The sequence below is a fragment of the Tiliqua scincoides genome, chromosome 1 (assembly GCF_035046505.1).
Source record: "Tiliqua scincoides isolate rTilSci1 chromosome 1, rTilSci1.hap2, whole genome shotgun sequence".
In the NCBI taxonomy this organism is placed as follows: Eukaryota; Metazoa; Chordata; class Lepidosauria; order Squamata; family Scincidae; genus Tiliqua; species Tiliqua scincoides.
This window is the reverse complement of record NC_089821.1, coordinates 203,053,667-203,072,943: the sequence shown is the minus strand read 5'-3', so window position 1 is coordinate 203,072,943 and position 19,277 is coordinate 203,053,667. Positions and strand designations below refer to the sequence as shown.

The window sequence follows — 19,277 nt, the reverse complement described above, 5'->3', positions numbered from 1 at the left end:
ATGAAATTTGGAGTGTTTATTTGTCCAATGCAAAAATACCAGTCTAACTTTAGAGGACCAGAGAATGCATGGGAACCTTCCCTCCCAAATCTTATCAGATGGGTAGGGGGGAAAAAGGGAAGAAAGCAGTCCATCATATATGGTATCCTGATCTCAGCACCCTGAATCATGATTGGAAATGAACTGGGAACTAAAATAGGTTCTGATATTTCAAAAGGACATTTTTATGCCAAAAATATTTTGCCTCAACAGCAAAGCAGTCACATATACAATATTTTGGGGGTCGGACAGAAAGGGGAGAATTGCAGAAGGGGGAAAAAGCTAACCTACAATGCGAGTTACTTTTTTTTCCAGCTCCCAATGGAAACAGCAGACAATTTCTGGTTACTGAGTTACGAAGTCCTGTCTTGAAACTTTGCCCTTTTAGTAGAGATCTACTCTTCCCCTGGGGGCTGGGGATAAGAATAGGCCCTCAGTTTGGCTGTACTTGTCGTAAGAAACAACTAAACAGCCACTGGTTAGATGGGACTTGTTAGAAAAGTACTGCTGTCTGGGTTGTGCTTTCAATCAAGAGAAGCTGTGTATTCTGACTAGGGCCACGCCAATGACAACAATGTATTCTGGCTAGCAAGAGGCTAATTGCTTAATCTACCCTAGAAGCCTCCTTCAAGAAGCAGCCTGTGGCTCCAAGAATGAGTCACAATCTGGCTGGTCCTCCTGGGACCAGCTCCTCCAATCATCTTTCACTGCAGCCATGTACAGGGAATGACAACAGTGATGGTCAGTTACATAGCAGGTTCTCATCTGATGCACTGGTGAGTACAGTACTATGAACAGATCTATATTAGAACAGGTCTTTATTACTTCCTATAGCTCTGTTTCTGTATACGAATTAAGCAGCAAGTAGAGGCAAGAAGCATGTGCAAGGAAATCCATTACCTCATGCCAGGTATCCAGAGTGAAATCCCGTAAGATACTTCCAACTCTTGTTTCTCTCTTCCAGTCTGCCTCTCTCCTAAACTGCAGTTTCTTTACACTTTAAATTGACTCTTCGCTTAGCTGGGGGGGGGTCACTTCAAGCTCTTGTGACTTTCCACATTTCAAAGTCATCTCTGTATATCTCCCAGCCATCTCCCGCTAACAAACATTAACTTAGCATCCTGGTTATTGACTGGGAATTTCCCATATAAATGGCCAGCAACACATAACAACCTGCATAGATATTAAAACTTATTGGAAGCTGGACAGTGCAATTTCTTTCTTCCTTTCTTCTTCTTTTAACTGACTTGCAGTATTTAAACCTGCCTTTCTGTTTTATTTTACCTTTACTATTTTATTTTCTGTTGTGCCCAACACAATCATAAAACCCAAGAACGAAGTGTAGAATACATAGTGGATACACTATTTCAGGGTGCTTAACAATTCAGCCAGCAGTAGCAAAGGTCTTCTGAAGAAACACGAACCACAGCAGCTTGAGACACAGCTGCAAACCAGGTCTTTCCTTTACTGGTCTTTACTGGGCTGGGGCACCTTCCTTATGAGGAAAGGCTATGGCGTTTGGGCCTCTTCAGTCTAGAAGAGAGGCGCCTGATGGAGGACATGATTGAGATGTACAAAATTATGCAGGGATGGATAGAGTGGATAGAAAGATGCGCTTTTCTTTCTCACATAACACCAGAACCAGGGGACATCCACTAAAATTGAGTGTTGGGAGAGTTAGGACAGACAAAAGAAAATATTTCTTTACTCAGCGTGTAGTTGGTCTGTAGAGCTCCTTGCCACAGGATGTGGTGATGGCATTGGGCCTAGACGGCTTTAAAAGGGGATTGGACAAACTTCTGGAGGAAAAATCCATCATGGGTTACAAGCCATGATGTGTATGTGCAACCTCCTGATTTTAGAAGTGGGCTATGTCAGAATGCCAGATGCAAGGGAGGGCACCAGGATGTAGGTCTCTTGCTGTCTTGTGTGCTTCCTGGGGCATTTGGTGGGTCACTGTGAGATACAGGAAGGTGGACTAGATGGTCCTATGGCCTGATCGAGCGAGGTTGTTCTTATGTTGACCCTCAACCCTACCATGAATTTACTAGGTAGACTTAGGTGAGTCACTCCCTGTCAGCCTCAGCTCCTCAGTTGCAACATGAGGTTAATAATACTTACTTAACAGGGTTGTCGTAAGGACATCAGGATAATACATATGAAGTATTTGCACACTCAGAAAAGTATGCTAAGTAGCATTATGTATTCAGATGACACCAGAATGCCATCAGACGATGCTGAGCAGATGTCTTGTGGCAGGAAGTTCCACAATTCATCTCCCTTCTGAGGTGGGTGAGATGCGTGTAGGGCCTCCTCAGAGAACAGGCAGATTCATTTAGGCAACAGTACTTCAAGCAATCTGGACCCATTTTTTTAAGACTTCAAAAGATTACTGGCACTTTGAATTGAGAAGGGAAACAAATTAGAAGCCAGCATTGCCGATACGATCATGAAGTTATATCTTTAACAAAACTAGCCTAGAACTCTGGCTGCAACATTTTGCGTTCCCAAACACTCATTAAATGTGGCCTCACACAAAGAGTGTTTATTTTCCTATATGCTGTATGTTCTGCTACTCCTGAATAATTTTGTTCCTTGCTTAAAGGATAATCTACAGATTTGCCTTAAGAATTCCAAAAGTCCTGCCTAGTTCTGAAGTTCATTTTAAGCTAAATGGAGAAAGAAGAATTGAAATCTGCATTATCAGATCCACCTGAAAAGCCTTGGACATCACAGCCACTGTATCTCTGGCAAAACGTTCCCCTTTTACAGTTACTAAGAAGGTCAAAACTGTAGTGCTCCTTTATAGTGCTAAGCTAATGTATTACTGTATCAGCAAAACATTTTATGCCCAAGATTCAATTGCTTTGCATTCCCCAAACCCAATTCTTTTGGATCTTTACCAATCAATGTGAGGAGCAATTTCCCATTCCATTACCCTTGCTGTGTCCTGCCAAATGATGGAATCATTCTTCCACATTCTAGTTATTCATAACATAAGAACAGCTCCACTGGATCAGGACATAGGCCCATCTAGTCCAGCTTCCTGTATCTCACTGCGGCCCACCAAATGCCCCAGGAAGCACACCAGATAACAAGAGACCTCATCCTGGTGCCCTCCCTTCTAAAATCAGGAGGTTGCGCATACACATCAAGGCTTGTACCCCGTAATGGATTTTTCCTCCAGAAACTTGTCCAATCCCCTTTTAAAGGCATCTAGGCTAGACGCCAGCACCACATCCTGTGGCAAGGAGTTCCACAGACCGACCACACACTGAGTAAAGAAATATTTTCTTTTGTCTGTCCTAACCCGCCCAACACTCAATTTTAGTGGATGTCCCCTGGTTCTGGTATTATGTGAGAGTGTAAAGAGCATCTCCCTATCCACTCTGTCCATCCCCTGCATAATTTTGTACATCTCAATCATGTCCCCCCTCAGGCGTCTCTTTTCTAGGCTGAAGAGGCCCAAACGCCGTAGCCTTTCCTCACAAGGAAAGTGCCCCAGCCCCGTAATCATCTTAGTCGCTCTCTTTTGCACCTTTTCCATTTCCACTACGTCTTTTTTGAGATGTGGCGACCAGAACTGGACACAATACTCCAGGTGTGGCCTTACCATCGATTTGTACAACGGCATTATAATATTAGCCATTTTGTTCTCAATACCCTTCCTAATGATCCCAAGAACAGAATTGGCCTTCTTCACTGCCGCCGCACATTGGGTCGACACTTTCATCGACCTGTCCACCACCACCCCAAAATCTCTCTCCTGATCTGTCACAGACAGCTCAGAACCCATCAGCCTATATCTAAAGTTTTGATTTTTTGCCCCAATGTGCATGACTTTACACTTACTGACATTGAAGCGCATCTGCCATTTTGCTGCCCATTCTGCCAGTCTGGAGAGATCTTCCTGGAGCTCCTCACAATCACTTCTGGTCTTCACCACTCGGAAAAGTTTGGTGTCGTCTGCAAACTTAGCCACCTCACTGCTCAACCCTGTCTCCAGGTCATTTATGAAAAGGTTGAAAAGCACCGGTCCCAGAGCAGATCCTTGGGGCACACCGCTTTTCACCTCTCTCCATTGAGAAAATTGCCCATTGACACCCACTCTCTGCTTCCTGGCCTCCAACCAGTTCTCAATCCATGAGAGGACCTGTCCTCTAATTCCCTGACTGTGGAGTTTTTTCAGTAGCCTTTGGTGAGGGACCGTGTCAAACGCCTTCTGAAAGTCCAGATATATAATGTCCACGGGTTCTCCCACATCCACATGCCTGTTGACCTTTTCAAAGAATTCTATAATGTTCGTGAGGCAAGACTTACCCTTACAGAAGCCATGCTGACTCTCCCTCAGCAAGGCCTGTTCGTCTAAGTGTTTTGAGATCCTATCTTTGATGAGGCATTCCACCATCTTACCCGGTATGGATGTTAGGCTGACCGGCCTATAGTTTCCCGGGTCCCCCCTCTTTCCCTTTTTAAAGATAGCAATATTTAAATATTTCTTAGCAATAGAGTGGTATATCAAAAAAGTCACTTTGGGCAATACACATCATACTGCAGTTCTCTCCCCAATGATGAAACGCTAAAGCATTTTGGGTGTTTATAAGCATAAATAAGACAGGGGGGAGAATATGGTGCAGGTTTATACAATTCTGCGAGGCTGGGAGAAGGTGGCTAGAATGTTTGTTTTTCCTCCTCTCTCAAGGAGAGGAATTCTAATACTAGAACTCAGGGTCATTCCATGAAATCAAGTGGCAATTGATTTAGAACAGAAAAGAAAATACACATAATTAATTTATGGAATTCAGTGCCACAAGGAGAGGTGGTGGCTACCCAATGGTTGTAAAGAAATCAGACAAGTTCATGAAGGACACATCTATCAATGACTACTAGGACCAAACTAGACATTAGGAACAACTACAACCCAATCCTATGCTTCTTAGCACCCAGGGCTGTAGTGCTGCCAAAATGGTGACCGCTGCAGCCAATGGGGCAGGGAAGCAGCATCAAGTATCCTTGGGGTAAGGAAACTTACATTCCCTTAACCAGTGTAGCAGCCAAGCAGCCCCAATCAGGCTATGTCTTCATTTACAAGGGAACGGATTGGATAAGATATCCATCATAAAGATTAAAGCCAAAAAGTTCAGGGTTGTGATCAAGTCACTTATTCGCTTCAACACTTTAAAATACATACATAGGAATGTATTTTATTTTAGCATGAAAGACTTCCATCAGTTTTCACCCACGTGCCAAACTGACATTGTACACTCAAGCAGTCCTGCCAAGATCATCAACATAATTACCTTTTTGTAACATTACTGAAATGCAGAGAGAAGCTTATAAAAACATGAACATGTTTATATGTATATTCCATATTGACTCACAAAGGAAGATTACTAAGAACAGTAATGTAAACACAGACATTTCAGGTTAAGTATTTTTAAGATATTTAAAGATTCTACTAAGGAAAAGCCGAATTACTACCGGGCTCTTATTGAACTCACCAATACTATAGTATCGCTTGAGATCTGTGCGCCTAATATCCTTTGGCTGACTGCTTTTTTTCTTCTTCTTTTCACCATCGAGGATGTAGTCCTCTTTTTCCCCAGAAAGTTTGCTGTTTCCTTGAGAATCATTGGTTTGCGCCAAAACAACTTTGCTTCCATCGTCTTTCCCAGCCTGAGTTCTACATGTGGGGGTTCCACATCCATTAGCAGAGGCTGTATCTGAAGTTTGTTTTGCCAGTCTCTTCTTCTTCAGGCTAAATGTGTTGTTTTTTTAATTAAAAAAGAGAGAAGTTAGTTTTTATAAATAATCCATCGATGCAATCATAATAGTACAAACTTCCATGATTGCAGCAGATCACTAAATTTTCAAACTATGCTCTTACTTTAGCCACTTTAAGGTTGCTTTAACTTTTCCCCACCACCACATGGTCCTTTGGGTCCTTCCAACTCAGCAGTATACGAGCTGCTGCAGTGTGGTTGGTCTCATACCATTCCTGTTATATTGACACCTCCTGAGTGCTCTCCAAGCTCTAATGTGTCCTTCCCTTGTTCTAGAAACCACTAGGATGGAAAGGAGCAGTAGCAAGGACTCCTTCTGCATGACCTTGCATATCTGATATTACTGAAACATCAAGGGATGGACACAGGTCAGTCTGCTGAGATAACATGAGGTTCTTTATAAACAGAGAAAGATTTTACATCAGGCATTATCTCAAAAAATACTATACCAATTAATGCATGTGGCTAACATCTACAAGGCATCTCAAGAAAATGTACACACTCTTTATACTGTATTTATTATGCTGTAATTCACACATATACTGCATATGGTATACATAGAAGCAGTTGTTTGACCCAGTTAATTTGTCAGTTTATGAATTAGACCAGGCATGTCTTCCAGGCACAGACTTCTTGGATCATGTAAGATCTCACACGATCCAAGATGACAGAGCCCAGGAAGAAGAGACTGATGGCGACATCCCACAGCACCCCTGTGAGTTTGTGGCAGCACCCTCAAACACCCTGTATTTATTAAGTCCTTATAAAGTATTTTTTTGCAGTCAACTGCTCCAGCTTTGTGAGCAACTTTGTTTTCGAAGAATCATATTCATTTAACCCAAGGTCATTTAACCAAAGTCCTCTAGCACATGTTTGTTCTAAGGCTCTTATAAACATCTACAAGGAGAGATATGAACAGCCCACTGGAGTATGACAAATAACTTTTCGTTTCAAAGGATTGAGTGTTGTTCCCAAACTTCACGTTTGTGTTGAGGAACATGTAGCATGTCATGACATCTTTGTACCGCATTGCATTTTCATTAGTAGTGATTGTTTTTAATTATACAGGTAAGTCACCTTGGGCCTAAGAAATGGTGGGGTAAAAACAAAAATCCTGCACAATTTCTGTCTAGCCGCACCACCAATGGCATTCACACTCTATGAAAGCCATGTGTTGATGCAACTTGGAGATACAGGAAACGATGAGATATCCATTTATTAATCACTTCAAAATTTAACCAAATGCATGGCGAAGATGGGTGTGCTTTTTACACAATTTGACAGGCAAGTTTCATTGCAAGATAAGGACTTATACATATGCCTGCATCCGCCACTCACACAGAATCCAAGGGCTGAACTAGAGGTTACAACGTTTGCAAGGTGAGAATGGAAGGTGATTCAAGAAAGGTGAAGGTTTTACACACATACAACACACCATCTTACCAATACAAAAACATTTTTTTTCCTGTTCAAAAGAGCAGACAAGGAATCATTGCGTGCATCTGCACGTATGTCTGACTGGCTCCAAGACTGGATTAGAGGAAATATTAATTCTCAAAAGCTCACTCATGTAGAGATATGTTCATGAGGATTATCTCCACACTAAACGCGTTTTCTATTGGAGCGAAAAATTGTCTCAGAAAGAGCAAGGGACTGCTGCTTTAAAGCGATTCCTTAATGGGAATAAGAAATTAACTAGCACAAAAGCATTCTTTGTTGTGACAGTATTAGTGCAAGATAATTTTTCTGCAGATTTGACTTCCCAGAAGAACATTCTAAATTGTCAAAACACCAAACACAGTACTGCAGAAATGGGCAAAGTATGGTCCAGGCCCGAGATCCAGCCTGCAAGAGCCTCCAACATGCACTGTTTAAACCTAGCCTCCAAAAGCTAATACATAATCATAGAGTTGGAAATGACCCACAAGGCCATCTAATCCAACTCCTGTCTATAGCAGGACATCTTCCTAGAGCATCTCCGGCAGGTGCCTGTTGAGCCTCTGCTTGAATATCTCCAATGAGGGAGAATCTACCACCCCCCACGGCAATCTTTTCCAATGCTGAACCACCCTCACCATCAAGAATTTCTTACTGATATCCAACCAGAATCTCCTTTCTTGCAGTTACTATTTATTATTATTATACAGTATTTGTACACCGCCTTTCTCACCAACTCTCTGAGTGAGAGAGTCTGAGAGACCCAAGAAGGTTCTATCACTAAACTCCATTTAAAAAATTTTTTTTACTCCATTTCTTTTCCAGATGTGTTCCTCTGTGGCATGGACATCATTTTTTTTTTCTGACACATGCCCTCCAAGCTTCCAGCAGGAGCAGCCACGAAGCAGCCAGGTGTTATTCGTACTTGACAGCTGACCTCCACACTCCTCCACCTCGCAGCTTATCCTTTGCCGTCTTACAGCCCACTGATCAGCAGCAACGTGGACAGTGACTCCTCATGACTCCATATGCACACTAAGGCTTATTGGCTGCGTTGATCTCTCCTCCAAATCATGGTCAGGGCCACTTCGCTTCTTTGGGCAAGGCAGCAGCTTAACCTCCATACCACACCTCCAGTCCTGTGGTTTATACCCATTTGATCTCATTCTACTCAGAGGCAGCGGAGAACAAATTGGTTTCTTCTTCCATATGACAGCCCTTCAGGTATTTCAAGAGCACTGTCATATCCCCTCTCAGCCTTCTCTTTTCCAGGCTAAATAAAATATACCATCTCTTTCCTCACAGCTACTATATATAGTCTTTTAACAATGATAGTCAATGGGACTTACTCCTGGGTAAGTGTGGGTAGGATAGCACCCTAGGATTGCTAAAAATTTTCCTGCTTGATGATGTCACTTCCGGTCATGACATCACTTCCAGTGGATCCTGACAGAAACTCATTCTAAAAAGTGGGTCCCAGTGCTAAATGTGTGAGAACCACTGTATTAACATCTAAGGTAGGGGTGTCATACAAAGACCTGTGGGTCAAATCCAGCCCCTGGAAACAATTTATCAGCCCCCATTATAATTGGATTCTCCCAGTGTGATAATTGGACTTTCTCATATCTTGAATATATGAACAAGATTTGCACATTTTCTCTTCTGTCATTTGCAGCTAATAAGTTTCTATGTGAGAACAAAGTGCTTATTTCTGCCCATCATCTGCTTAATGATGTCGCTTTCTGCTTAATGATGTCATTTTCAGCCCCCAGCAGGCTCCATGAATGCTAAATTTGGCATTTGTGGTTTAAGCCATCATATCTTCGAAGGGATGCCCAAGGGGCAGCATTTATTTACTTTTATTTATCTGGGCATTGTCATGACATCCTTCCACACCTCCCCCCCCCCCAAAAAAGCCCTTAATGTGGCTCACATTTGGTTTAAAAATAATACAATAAAAATTATAAAAGAACACTCAATCAATTAAAACAATGAACTGAGACATAGTATGAGACCAACAATGAACTCGTGTTAAATTAAGGTTATAATTCTTTGCCAAATTTACCTGGAAGTAAGTTATGTTGTAGCCAGTGAAACTTACTTCTGAGTAAACGTGCATAGATGAGCACTCAATGTTGCAGCAACTGTTACCTTGCAGATGCCTGATCTCAGAAGCTAAGCAGGGTCAGGCCTGCTTAGTACTTGGATGGGAGACTGCCTGGGAATACCGGGTGCTGTAGGCTTATACCATAGTCTTTCGAGACTGAAGGTTGCCAACCAAATATAAAAACTATGTTCACCTGGGATTGTTTTTAAATACTATTTTTCTACGTTTGTTCTAAACTAATGAAATTCATTCTAAGAGTATTTTGGATGAAATGAGACAGCTCTTTAAATGAAGTGTAATAAGTTTCAAAATGGAAATTAGTGACAGGAGAAGAACATTTTCTGTTGAATAAGTTGAGTGTGGCTGTTGGGGGGTGTCTCGACAAGCTCCTGTATGTCAAAAGTTACCACTACACCACTAGCTAAGGACACAATCCTATCCAACTTTCCAGCTCCGGTGTAACCACAATCAAGTCCCATGGTAAAGGAACAGATGTACCCATACCATAAGAAGGCCCCAGTGACTGCCCGTCCACCACAGGATGCAGAGCACACCGCACTAGCACAACTGCACCAGCACTGGAAAATTGAATAGGATTGGGCCCTAAGACATTTCATTATAGAAGCTGCATTAGCTTCATCAGAACTGTACGTAATGTGTTTACTGGAACTAGTATTTATGTAGCAACATAATAAAAAATTCCGTCATATATTGTGGTAGGACACTATTTTAATGACAGGTTAGGATAGAAAGATGTACCAAACCGCCAGAATGGACCAACAGAAACTGGAAGTGTCCCCGTACTTGTGGCATGCTGTCATGCATGTTCTAATATTTCCTATCAAAGGACTTAAGAATCTGCTGCAGAGAGAAGACCAAGCGAGGGGGAGGATCCAGTTGGCCATACTGCAGGCTACTGAGGTTGAATCTACAATTTTGCCTCTGGAACACATTAAACCAGGGCTGCTATGAAGGAAATGGCAACACTGTATGTTCTCAGTTTATTCTCAGTTTATTTTAGGAATGGGTTAAGTCAGAATGCCAGATGTAGGGGAGAGCACCAGGACGAGGTCTCTTGTTATCTGGTGTGCTCCCTGGGGCATTTGGTGGGCCGCTGTGAGATACAGGAAGCTGGACTAGATGGGCCTATGGCCTGATCCAGTGGGGCTGTTCTTATGTTCTTATGTTCTTATACACCAACCTCTCCAATACTTTGTTTTGAAAGCTCAGAGTGGTTTATATGGTACTGCCAGCACTCTCTATCATCTGGGTCCTGACCTGGTCAACACCCATTTAGATCCAACCATATTATGGCACTGGATGTTTTCTGACCATTTACTAGGTTTATGGAGGTACAAACATGATTCCAAATTAGACTGCAGTGTAGCTGCCATCCTGGGAATTAACTCCATTAAGGTAAGCCAGAGATGGTCACAAGATAAGGGATCTTCTACAATGTATTCAGATAATCCTTTGGAATAAAGGAAAAGTCAGAATTTCCATCATGTAAACAAGTTGGTATTGTGTTTTTGTATATAGGCAACCGCCCATATCCACAGGGGTTTCATTCTGGAACCCCGCCCCATGATTACAAGAAACTGTGGACATAGGCAAACATCTCCTCCTACACCTTCCAGAGCTGAGGGGAGCAGAGCTCTCTCCAGAGGGGTCCTCTGAGCCCAGCAGAGGCAGCGGACATCAGTCCGTAGCCTCTGCCAGACTCAGACTGAGCCCGACAGTTTAAAAAACGCAACTTCAGGTTTCTCCATGAAACCAGAAGTGACATTTTTAATGCCTTATAAGGCATTGGAAGGCCCAGAGGGGGCACATGGGGGGGCATGGACCTGTTCCATGGATAAGTGAATCCCGCTGATACAGGATCCGTGGATACAGAGCCCCCTATATTTAAAAGGAAAAGATTGAAATCACATGCTTGCTGGCCTAGTTTTAAAAGCCCAAGGCCAGCAAATTCTTCCCACACTACTTTCAAAATGTGCTTTCTCCATTCATTCCAAGGCAACATTTCCAACAAGGATGCGGGGCCTACTGAATTTTCTTTTCTGTACAGTTACTAAGTAATGTAAAAAAAATTACACTACAACTTTTCTGCAAATAGCAGAACTTAGAGGTACAGTAGACTTTTAAAAATCCAATACCTGCGGGACCAAGTCGGTACTGAATTATCAGAAACACCAGGCTATCAAACTATAGAGGGGGAGGTGTTCGCCTCAGTCCACAGTGCTCCTGTTTCAAGTCTTAGAAACTCTACTGGCTTCTTCTGCAAAAGATGAATTTCCTTTAAACTGTGCTCTTTGATTCAGCAGAAGAAAAAACAAAAGCATGTGGCTGATAAACTCTGTTTATAGAATGCAGACATTGTGCTTACAAAACCAAGAGTTATTTCCAGTCTCTAGTCAAAAAGACAGGAATGATACAGGACAAGAAAAATAAGTCTTAATAAACTGCCTGGCAAAATACATACAGAAATGAGGAAAGAACAATCCTAAGAAGATTCCTATGTTTAGTAAAGACATTTCTTGGTTACCATAGGGCAGAGGTGCCCAAACCCCTGCCCGGGGGCCACTTGCAGCCCTCGGGGACTCCCAATCTGGCCCACGGGGAGCCCCCAGTCTCCAACAAGCCTCTGGCCCTCCAGAGGCTTGCTGGAGCCCATGCTGGCCTGATGCAACTGCTCTCAGTGTGAGGACAACTGTTCAACTTCTCACCTGAGCTTTGGGATGAGGGCTCCCTACACTACTTGGGTGTTTCACATCTGTGATGCAGCAGTGGCAGCAAAGGAAAGGTTGTCCTTGCTTTGTACAAGGCATTTTATAGGCCTTGAGCTACTGCAAGACCTCCATTCATTCATATAAGTTCCATCTCTAATATATTCATTTATGTAAATTTATTCAAATTTTAAATGTAAATTAATTCTTTTTCCCCAGCCCCCAACACATAGTCAGAGAGATGATGTGGCCCTCCTGCCAAAATGTAAACTGAGACTAGACAAAGAAGTGATGGCTTCTCAGTAAGTACACACACACACACACACACACACACACAAGAAAACCCAAATCATCCCCCCCTTTAGCCTAAGGCCAGTTTTGGGCATTCATTTGAGCATTATGTATATTAGCCTAGATGCTGATATTGCAGAGTAACTTCAGACGTGCACTTAAGGTTTCCCAATCTGGACGTTCTAAAACTACATTTCCCCTAACGGGAAATACAGTCCCTAAGAGTGCAAGAATCTGGCAGTGGGGTACAAAGCCTAACACAAACAGGAGTTACCAGATATAGCTTTAAAGCACATGTAACATGCACACAGAGTAAACTGATTGTGTGTGCAGCGACCAAGTGCAGCAGCACCACTCAGTGGAATGGCATGAAGACAGGAGGGAGGCAGGGTTAAAGTTGCACCAATAGATAGCTTTTATTGTGACATCAGAATTCAGTAACTGGAGGGGAGATCAACAGTAAGCTGCAATGCAATGCATTCAGCAAGCACTCACACAAGTAGCCCCTAAAGGTCAATGGTTGCTAGGTAGAAAGACGCAGGAAATCATCACAAGGGAGTGTGTAAAGGCGCAAAAGGAGGAGGGGAAAGAGAAAGGAAAGAACTTAGGGATACCAGAAGGGTTACAGAACTGGACATTTTGCAGCAGCAAAAAGGGAAGGAAGAGGACCAGGGAAAAGAAGGAAAAAGAAACAGGAAAGCACCAAGGTTCCAGCCACAGCACAAAACTGTGGCTGAGGCTTTGTTTTCTGTAGGATGAACCAAAGTCACAGACAAGGCAGACCCTCGAAATCCCTTCACTCACTTGGGGCAGAAAAAGATTTCTTTCCCACAGCACATTGCCTCCTCATCAAGCACCACAGGTGATCAAGGGAGCTTGCCCTGAGCATCTCAATTATTTAAGAAACTGCAGTGATAGTTCAAGAAAATCGACCTGCAGCAAAAGAGGCCTGAAGCTGTTCTTCAGACTTCCCCCTAAACTGCTGAAAAATAGACTAAGGGGTCCTAGATTCACACTACACAGAACACTAAGCAGGTCATTAATTTCACTGCATGTGAGACATAGAAGACAGGGGAGTTTTGGGGTCAACGGTTGGGGTGCCAAAGGTCAAGGTTGCATATCTGTATCTACTGCGATTAGGTCTGTACTGTTGCAAAGATCATGGGGCTTCCTGCCAGGGCTGAATCAAGCAACCATTTGCTCTGCTACTGAAGAACTGTTGCTACTGAAGAACCACTCTCCAGGACGGGTATCAGACTGTTCCCTTCTCTTTCCAATTGGTCTCCTTTCTTCTCCACACCTTTCCCTGAGCGCTACTACAAACTGCTGATCCAGCATCTGCTGAGTTGCCTATCAAGAAATCTTCTGTTGGGACAGTTACCTTGGCTTCTGCTTCCTTACCGTCAGTCCAATTCAAAATTCATTGGTCCAATTCAGCCCCTCCAGTGGATCAGAAGGAACACACAGACATCTGCTGTCACATGTTTGCAAAGTACTTTGCAGATAAAACCATCCGCATTCATCACAGCTTGGATTCCACAATGAAAATATCCAATGATGTCCCCCTTGTGTCTGTTAAACCAGTTTTGTGGGATTCTTTCCAGCTGGCACAACTAGAGGATGTGGACAGACTTTTCTGGAGTGTGAGGCCATCAGCCTTCCTGCCTGATTCTTACCCAGCTTGGCTTGCCTTATTCAATCTACCCAGGAGGGGCTGATTGGATGGACAGGGAGGGTGGTTAACTCCCCTTTGATGGAGGGGAACTGCCACTCTGGGTAAGGTGGTTAAGTGAGTGGTGGCTTCTCAGTTCCACAGAGTCTTGGATGAAGTGGATCATCTGGATCCCTTTTAATCTGGTTTCAGTCTAGGCTTTGGAACAGAAAAAGCCTTGGTGGATGACTTACGCAGGCACTGTCCAAATAATTATTTTAAGTGTTAGATGTTTTATTTGAACAGTTTACTACATAGGCAGAAGTGCAAAGGAGCAGAAACCATTAACAAGTTAACGTTTAATACTATAAACACTAATATTTACATATTTTATTTTGAAACATTTATATTCACTTCATTCCCAAAGAGTCTTGAGGAGGCTAACAACATATTTTAGAATAAAGCATTAAAAACAAGACTCAAACAAAATTAAACCATCACAAAAATACAGCAACAGCAAAACCAGGAATTAACCAGCAAAACCAGAAACTAACTGTCAAAGCCTGAGAAAATAGGTAAGATCTTCAGAAAGAGATGAAATGGGAGGGGAAGAACACTGACCTTCCAGGGGAGCAAATTCTGTAGCACTCCTTATTCTTCAGATGCCGTAAACGTGCTTTATGGCACGTTTACAACACCTAGCACCAGTGCTGAGCTCCAGTGCCAGCACTATGAGCCCACAGGATTGGGTTCTAAGGCTTACTTGACTAAAGCCGAACCATGTGCAGCTCAGGATTGCGCTGCATGTCAGAGTTAAGCAGAAACTGCGTTCTTTGGGTTCTGTTTGAACTGTTTGAATCAGACTGGTAGCGACCAGTCTGGTGTAGTGGTTTGAGCACCGCGTTAGCACTGGAAAGACCTGTTCACTTCCCCACTCAGCTATGAGGCTTATTGGGTGACCTCAGGTCACACATCCATCTCTCAGCCCAACCTACCTCACAGGGTTGTTGGAAGACTAAACTTAGAAGTGTACAAACTGTTCACATCATCCTGAGCTCCTTGGAGGATGAATAAAAATGTAATTAAAAAACACACACACACACCTTTATATAAATCTTCAGAGCAATCTGAAGCTTCAAAGTGAAAGCTGTAGGCTGTGTCACTAACAGCCAGCGTGGTTACCCACAGACAGTAGGGAAAAGAAAGTCAACTATTATTTACAGAGTGAATTGGAAAATGTGAACTTCTCTGGTGCCCTAAACTGAAGTGTTGCAAAAACAATGCCAGAGGTGAAAGTCCACAAATGCATTTCTATCCACTGAAAAAAGAGTGTGCACTTACCGGGCAAAATAGCCTTGCCGTCGCTCTTTTTTTTCTTCCTTGGTCTCCATAATAAGTCAGTGCAAGGTGAAGCCTGTGGGTTTTCTGCTTCCAGTCAGTGCCTCATATCCACATACTGTCCCTACATTCATTAAGGGTAGAAAAAGGGGGAAAGGGGCCAGGAGGAGCCTGGTAAATTAACATGTTGACTACATTTGACATTTAGATGAATTGCAGTGCACAGCCTCATAACAAGTAAACTTTGACCAGTGAAAGCAAGTCACATGACAAAGACGTTTATTGTACCCAAAATAAAACAACACCAAAAAACACAATGGACATGGCTCGCTGCACTGTATGGGGAACAAAACTCTTATCTTGATTTCTTTATGAAGGTAGATATGGAAACACACCCATTTAATAGGGGATTTCTTATCAGGGTAAATATGAAGTGATTGATACAAAGAAGTTAACAGAACTTAAAAACAGCAATTTACAAAGGATCAACTCCAGCTCTCAATGCAATTTATTTAATGAACACTGCTGATGTTGTTTACCCTTCTGTTCAACACCAATCTGAAATTGAGAGAGAAGCCACAGCCTGACACTCGTCTTTATCAACCATGAAGCAGGAAAAAACCACACAAGACAATTTACTGTAACTCAAGAAAGCTGGGTGGGAGGACTCTGGTGGTTGAAGATGAAACTAGTATAAGTCATGTTGGATTTTCCTTACACAGAACAGACACCGTTTTCCTGTTAGGTCATATAAGAGGAAAACACACAGAGCACTGTGCTATCGCTGGGAGGTTGCTTCCTGTCTGGGTGGAAAGCGGGTCTAGTCACTACCATTCTAAGTATTTAAAAAATTAAACATGGAGCTGAAGGAATTGACATAAAAATCTATGCAATTCAAGTAGGAAACTTCCCAAATGGAACAAGTTGTGGTACTCAGAATTATAGCCTGGAACTACCAAGCACGAACATAAGATGTTCCCTGTGCTCTCTGAGGTCCACCTCAGCACCAGGAGCTTCATGTGGCCCGTGGAACATAAAGGATCTGTAACACTGCAAGTATGAGCTGGAACTCTGTCTCCTAAGAGCAGGGCAGGTGATATGCTATGAAAAAAAAGAAAAGCAGCATTTTTAATGGCCCAGGAAAGTTGGCCTTCAGCACTAAAAACATGACTAAAAAGTCACAACTTGCTGTGTAGTGCTCACATCCACTTCCACTCCCGGCATAGTACAGGCATCGCAGTTTGTGCTGGCAAAGGCAAATGGGAAATTAGGTAGCAAATGGCAGCAACTTTGGATGGGAAATGGCATAGATCAAGGGTGTCCAAAGTTTTTGGCAGGAGGGCCACATCGTCTCTCTGACACTGTGTTGGGGGCCGGGGGAAAAAAGAATTAATTTACATTTCAAATTTGAATAAATTGAAGGCCAATAAAAGGCCTTGCACAAAGCAAGACTGGCCTTTCCTTTGCTGCTGCTACTGATCACAGATGTGAAACAGCAAGCAGTGGAGGGAGCCCTCATCCCACAGCTCATGCAAAAGGTCAATCAGTTGCCCTCATGCTGAGAGCAGTTGCGTCGGGCCAATGTGGGTTCCAACAAATCTCTGGAGGGCCAGAGGCTCATTGGAGACTGCGGGCTCCCTGAGGGCCGCACTGAGAGGCCTCGATGGCTGCAAGTGGCCACAGGGCCGGGGTTTGGGCACCCCTGACATAGATGACTACAGCAGGGGATTAACCTCCGTGCCATTGCTTGCAGTAAGTAATGCAAAAGCAGTACAATATGAACATATCTATACAACTAAAAACACCAGAAACGTTTTAAAATGTAAGCTCAGATTCTCAAAATCCTCTGCCATAGGGCCAATCTTGTCAAATTCTGCACAAAATCTAATACATTGTTGAAGAGCATTGATAATCCTACCTAGGATAGACAGTCAAAAATTATAGTGCAGTAATCTATATCCAGGCTGGTCTCAAGACATAACAATGTGGATAAGCATCTCATTTACTGCAGTGCTTTCTGCTGGAGAACAAGCCTTGTCTTTCAAAAGCTTGCATCATTCACAATAGAAATTAGGCCAATGAAAGGGATTTTGTTTTCCATGCAGTCACAACCTTAGACACACAAAGAAATCTGGTTGGTTTACTCATAGATAAAAGGAGCATGACAAGAATATGTGGTTGTCTCCACACTACCAGTTTCCTAAACCCACTATTGTACTGGGAAGCTGAAAAACCTCATCCTACAATGATGCTTAATGTTCTAACAGAAGCAGAGGTTCAACTATGCTAAATAAATGGGACAGAACCTACCTAAACACCCCTCCCTCCTTGCCAGAGTAACATTAACATAAGAACATAAGAACAGCCCCACTGGATCAGGCCATAGGCCCATCTAGTCCAGCTTCCTGTATCTCACAGCGGCCCACCAAATGCCCCAGGGAGCACACCAGATAACAAGAGACCTCATCCTGGTGCTCTCCCCTACATCTGGCATTCTGACTTAACCCATTCCTAAAATCAGGAGGTTGCGCATACACATCATGGCTTGTACCCCATAATGGATTTTTCCTCCAGAAACTCATCCAATCCCCTTTTAAAGGCGTCTAGGCTAGACGCCAGCACCACATCCTGTGGCAAGGAGTTCCACAGACCGACCACGCGCTGAGTAAAGAAATATTTTCTTTTGTCTGTCCTAACCCGCCCAACACTCAATTTTAGTGGATGTCCCCTGGTTCTGGTATTATGTGAGAGTGTAAAGAGCATCTCCCTATCCACTCTGTCCATCCCCTGCATAATTTTGTATGTCTCAATCATGTCCCCCCTCAAGCGTCTCTTTTCTAGGCTGAAGAGGCCCAAACGCCGTAGCCTTTCCTCGTAAGGAAGGTGCCCCAGCCCCGTAATCATCTTAGTCGCTCTCTTTTGCACCTTTTCCATTTCCACTATGTCTTTTTTGAGATGCGGCGACCAGAACTGGACACAATACTCCAGGTGTGGCCTTACCATAGATTTGTACAACGGCATTATAATACTAACCGTTTTGTTCTCAATACCCTTCCTAATGATCCCAAGCATAGAATTGGCCTTCTTCACTGCTGCCGCACATTGGGTCGACACTTTCATCGACCTGTCCACCACCACCCCAAGATCTCTCTCCTGATCTGTCACAGACAGGTCAGAACCCATCAGCCTATATCTAAAGTTTTGATTTTTTGCCCCAATGTGCATGACTTTACACTTACTGACATTGAAGCGCATCTGCCATTTTGCTGCCCATTCTGCCAGTTTGGAGAGATCCTTCTGGAGCTCCTCACAATCACTTCTGGTCTTTACCACTCGGAAAAGTTTGGTGTCGTCTGCAAACTTAGCCACTTCACTGCTCAACCCTGTCTCCAGGTCATTTATGAAGAGGTTGAAAAGCACCGGTCCCAGGACAGATCCTTGGGGCACACCGCTTTTCACCTCTCTCCATTGTGAAAATTGCCCATTGACACCCACTCTCTGCTTCCTGGCCTCCAACCAGTTCTCAATCCATGAGAGGACCTGTCCTCTAATTCCCTGACTGTGGAGTTTTTTCAGTAGCCTTTGGTGAGGGACCGTGTCAAACGCCTTCTGAAAGTCCAGATATATAATGTCCACGGGTTCTCCCGCATCCACATGCCTGTTGACCTTTTCAAAGAATTCTATAAGGTTTGTGAGGCAAGACTTACCCTTACAGAAGCCATGCTGACTCTCCCTCAGCAAGGACTGTTCGTCTATGTGTTTTGAGATCCTATCTTTGATGAGGCATTCCACCATCTTACCCGGTATAGATGTTAGGCTGACCGGCCTATAGTTTCCCGGGTCCCCCCTCTTTCCCTTTTTAAAAATAGGCGTGACATTTGCTATCCTCCAATCTTCTGGTACCG

The 19,277-nt window shown here is 43.3% G+C and overlaps 1 protein-coding gene across 2 annotated transcripts in view; it reads right to left on the bottom strand.

The window, feature by feature from the left end:
• The window catches only part of NCOA7 (nuclear receptor coactivator 7), an 89,562-nt gene that overhangs the window by 40,874 nt on the left and 29,411 nt on the right, over positions 1 to 19,277 (bottom strand). For both annotated transcript variants that reach the window (XM_066614197.1, XM_066614207.1), the window contains exons 2-3: positions 15,376 to 15,496; positions 5,541 to 5,797 (exon numbers count right to left, since the gene is read on the bottom strand). In XM_066614197.1, the coding sequence (XP_066470294.1) occupies positions 5,541 to 5,797; positions 15,376 to 15,425 (307 nt within the window). In that variant the 5' untranslated portion in view covers positions 15,426 to 15,496. The remainder of the gene's footprint in view (positions 1 to 5,540; positions 5,798 to 15,375; positions 15,497 to 19,277) is intronic.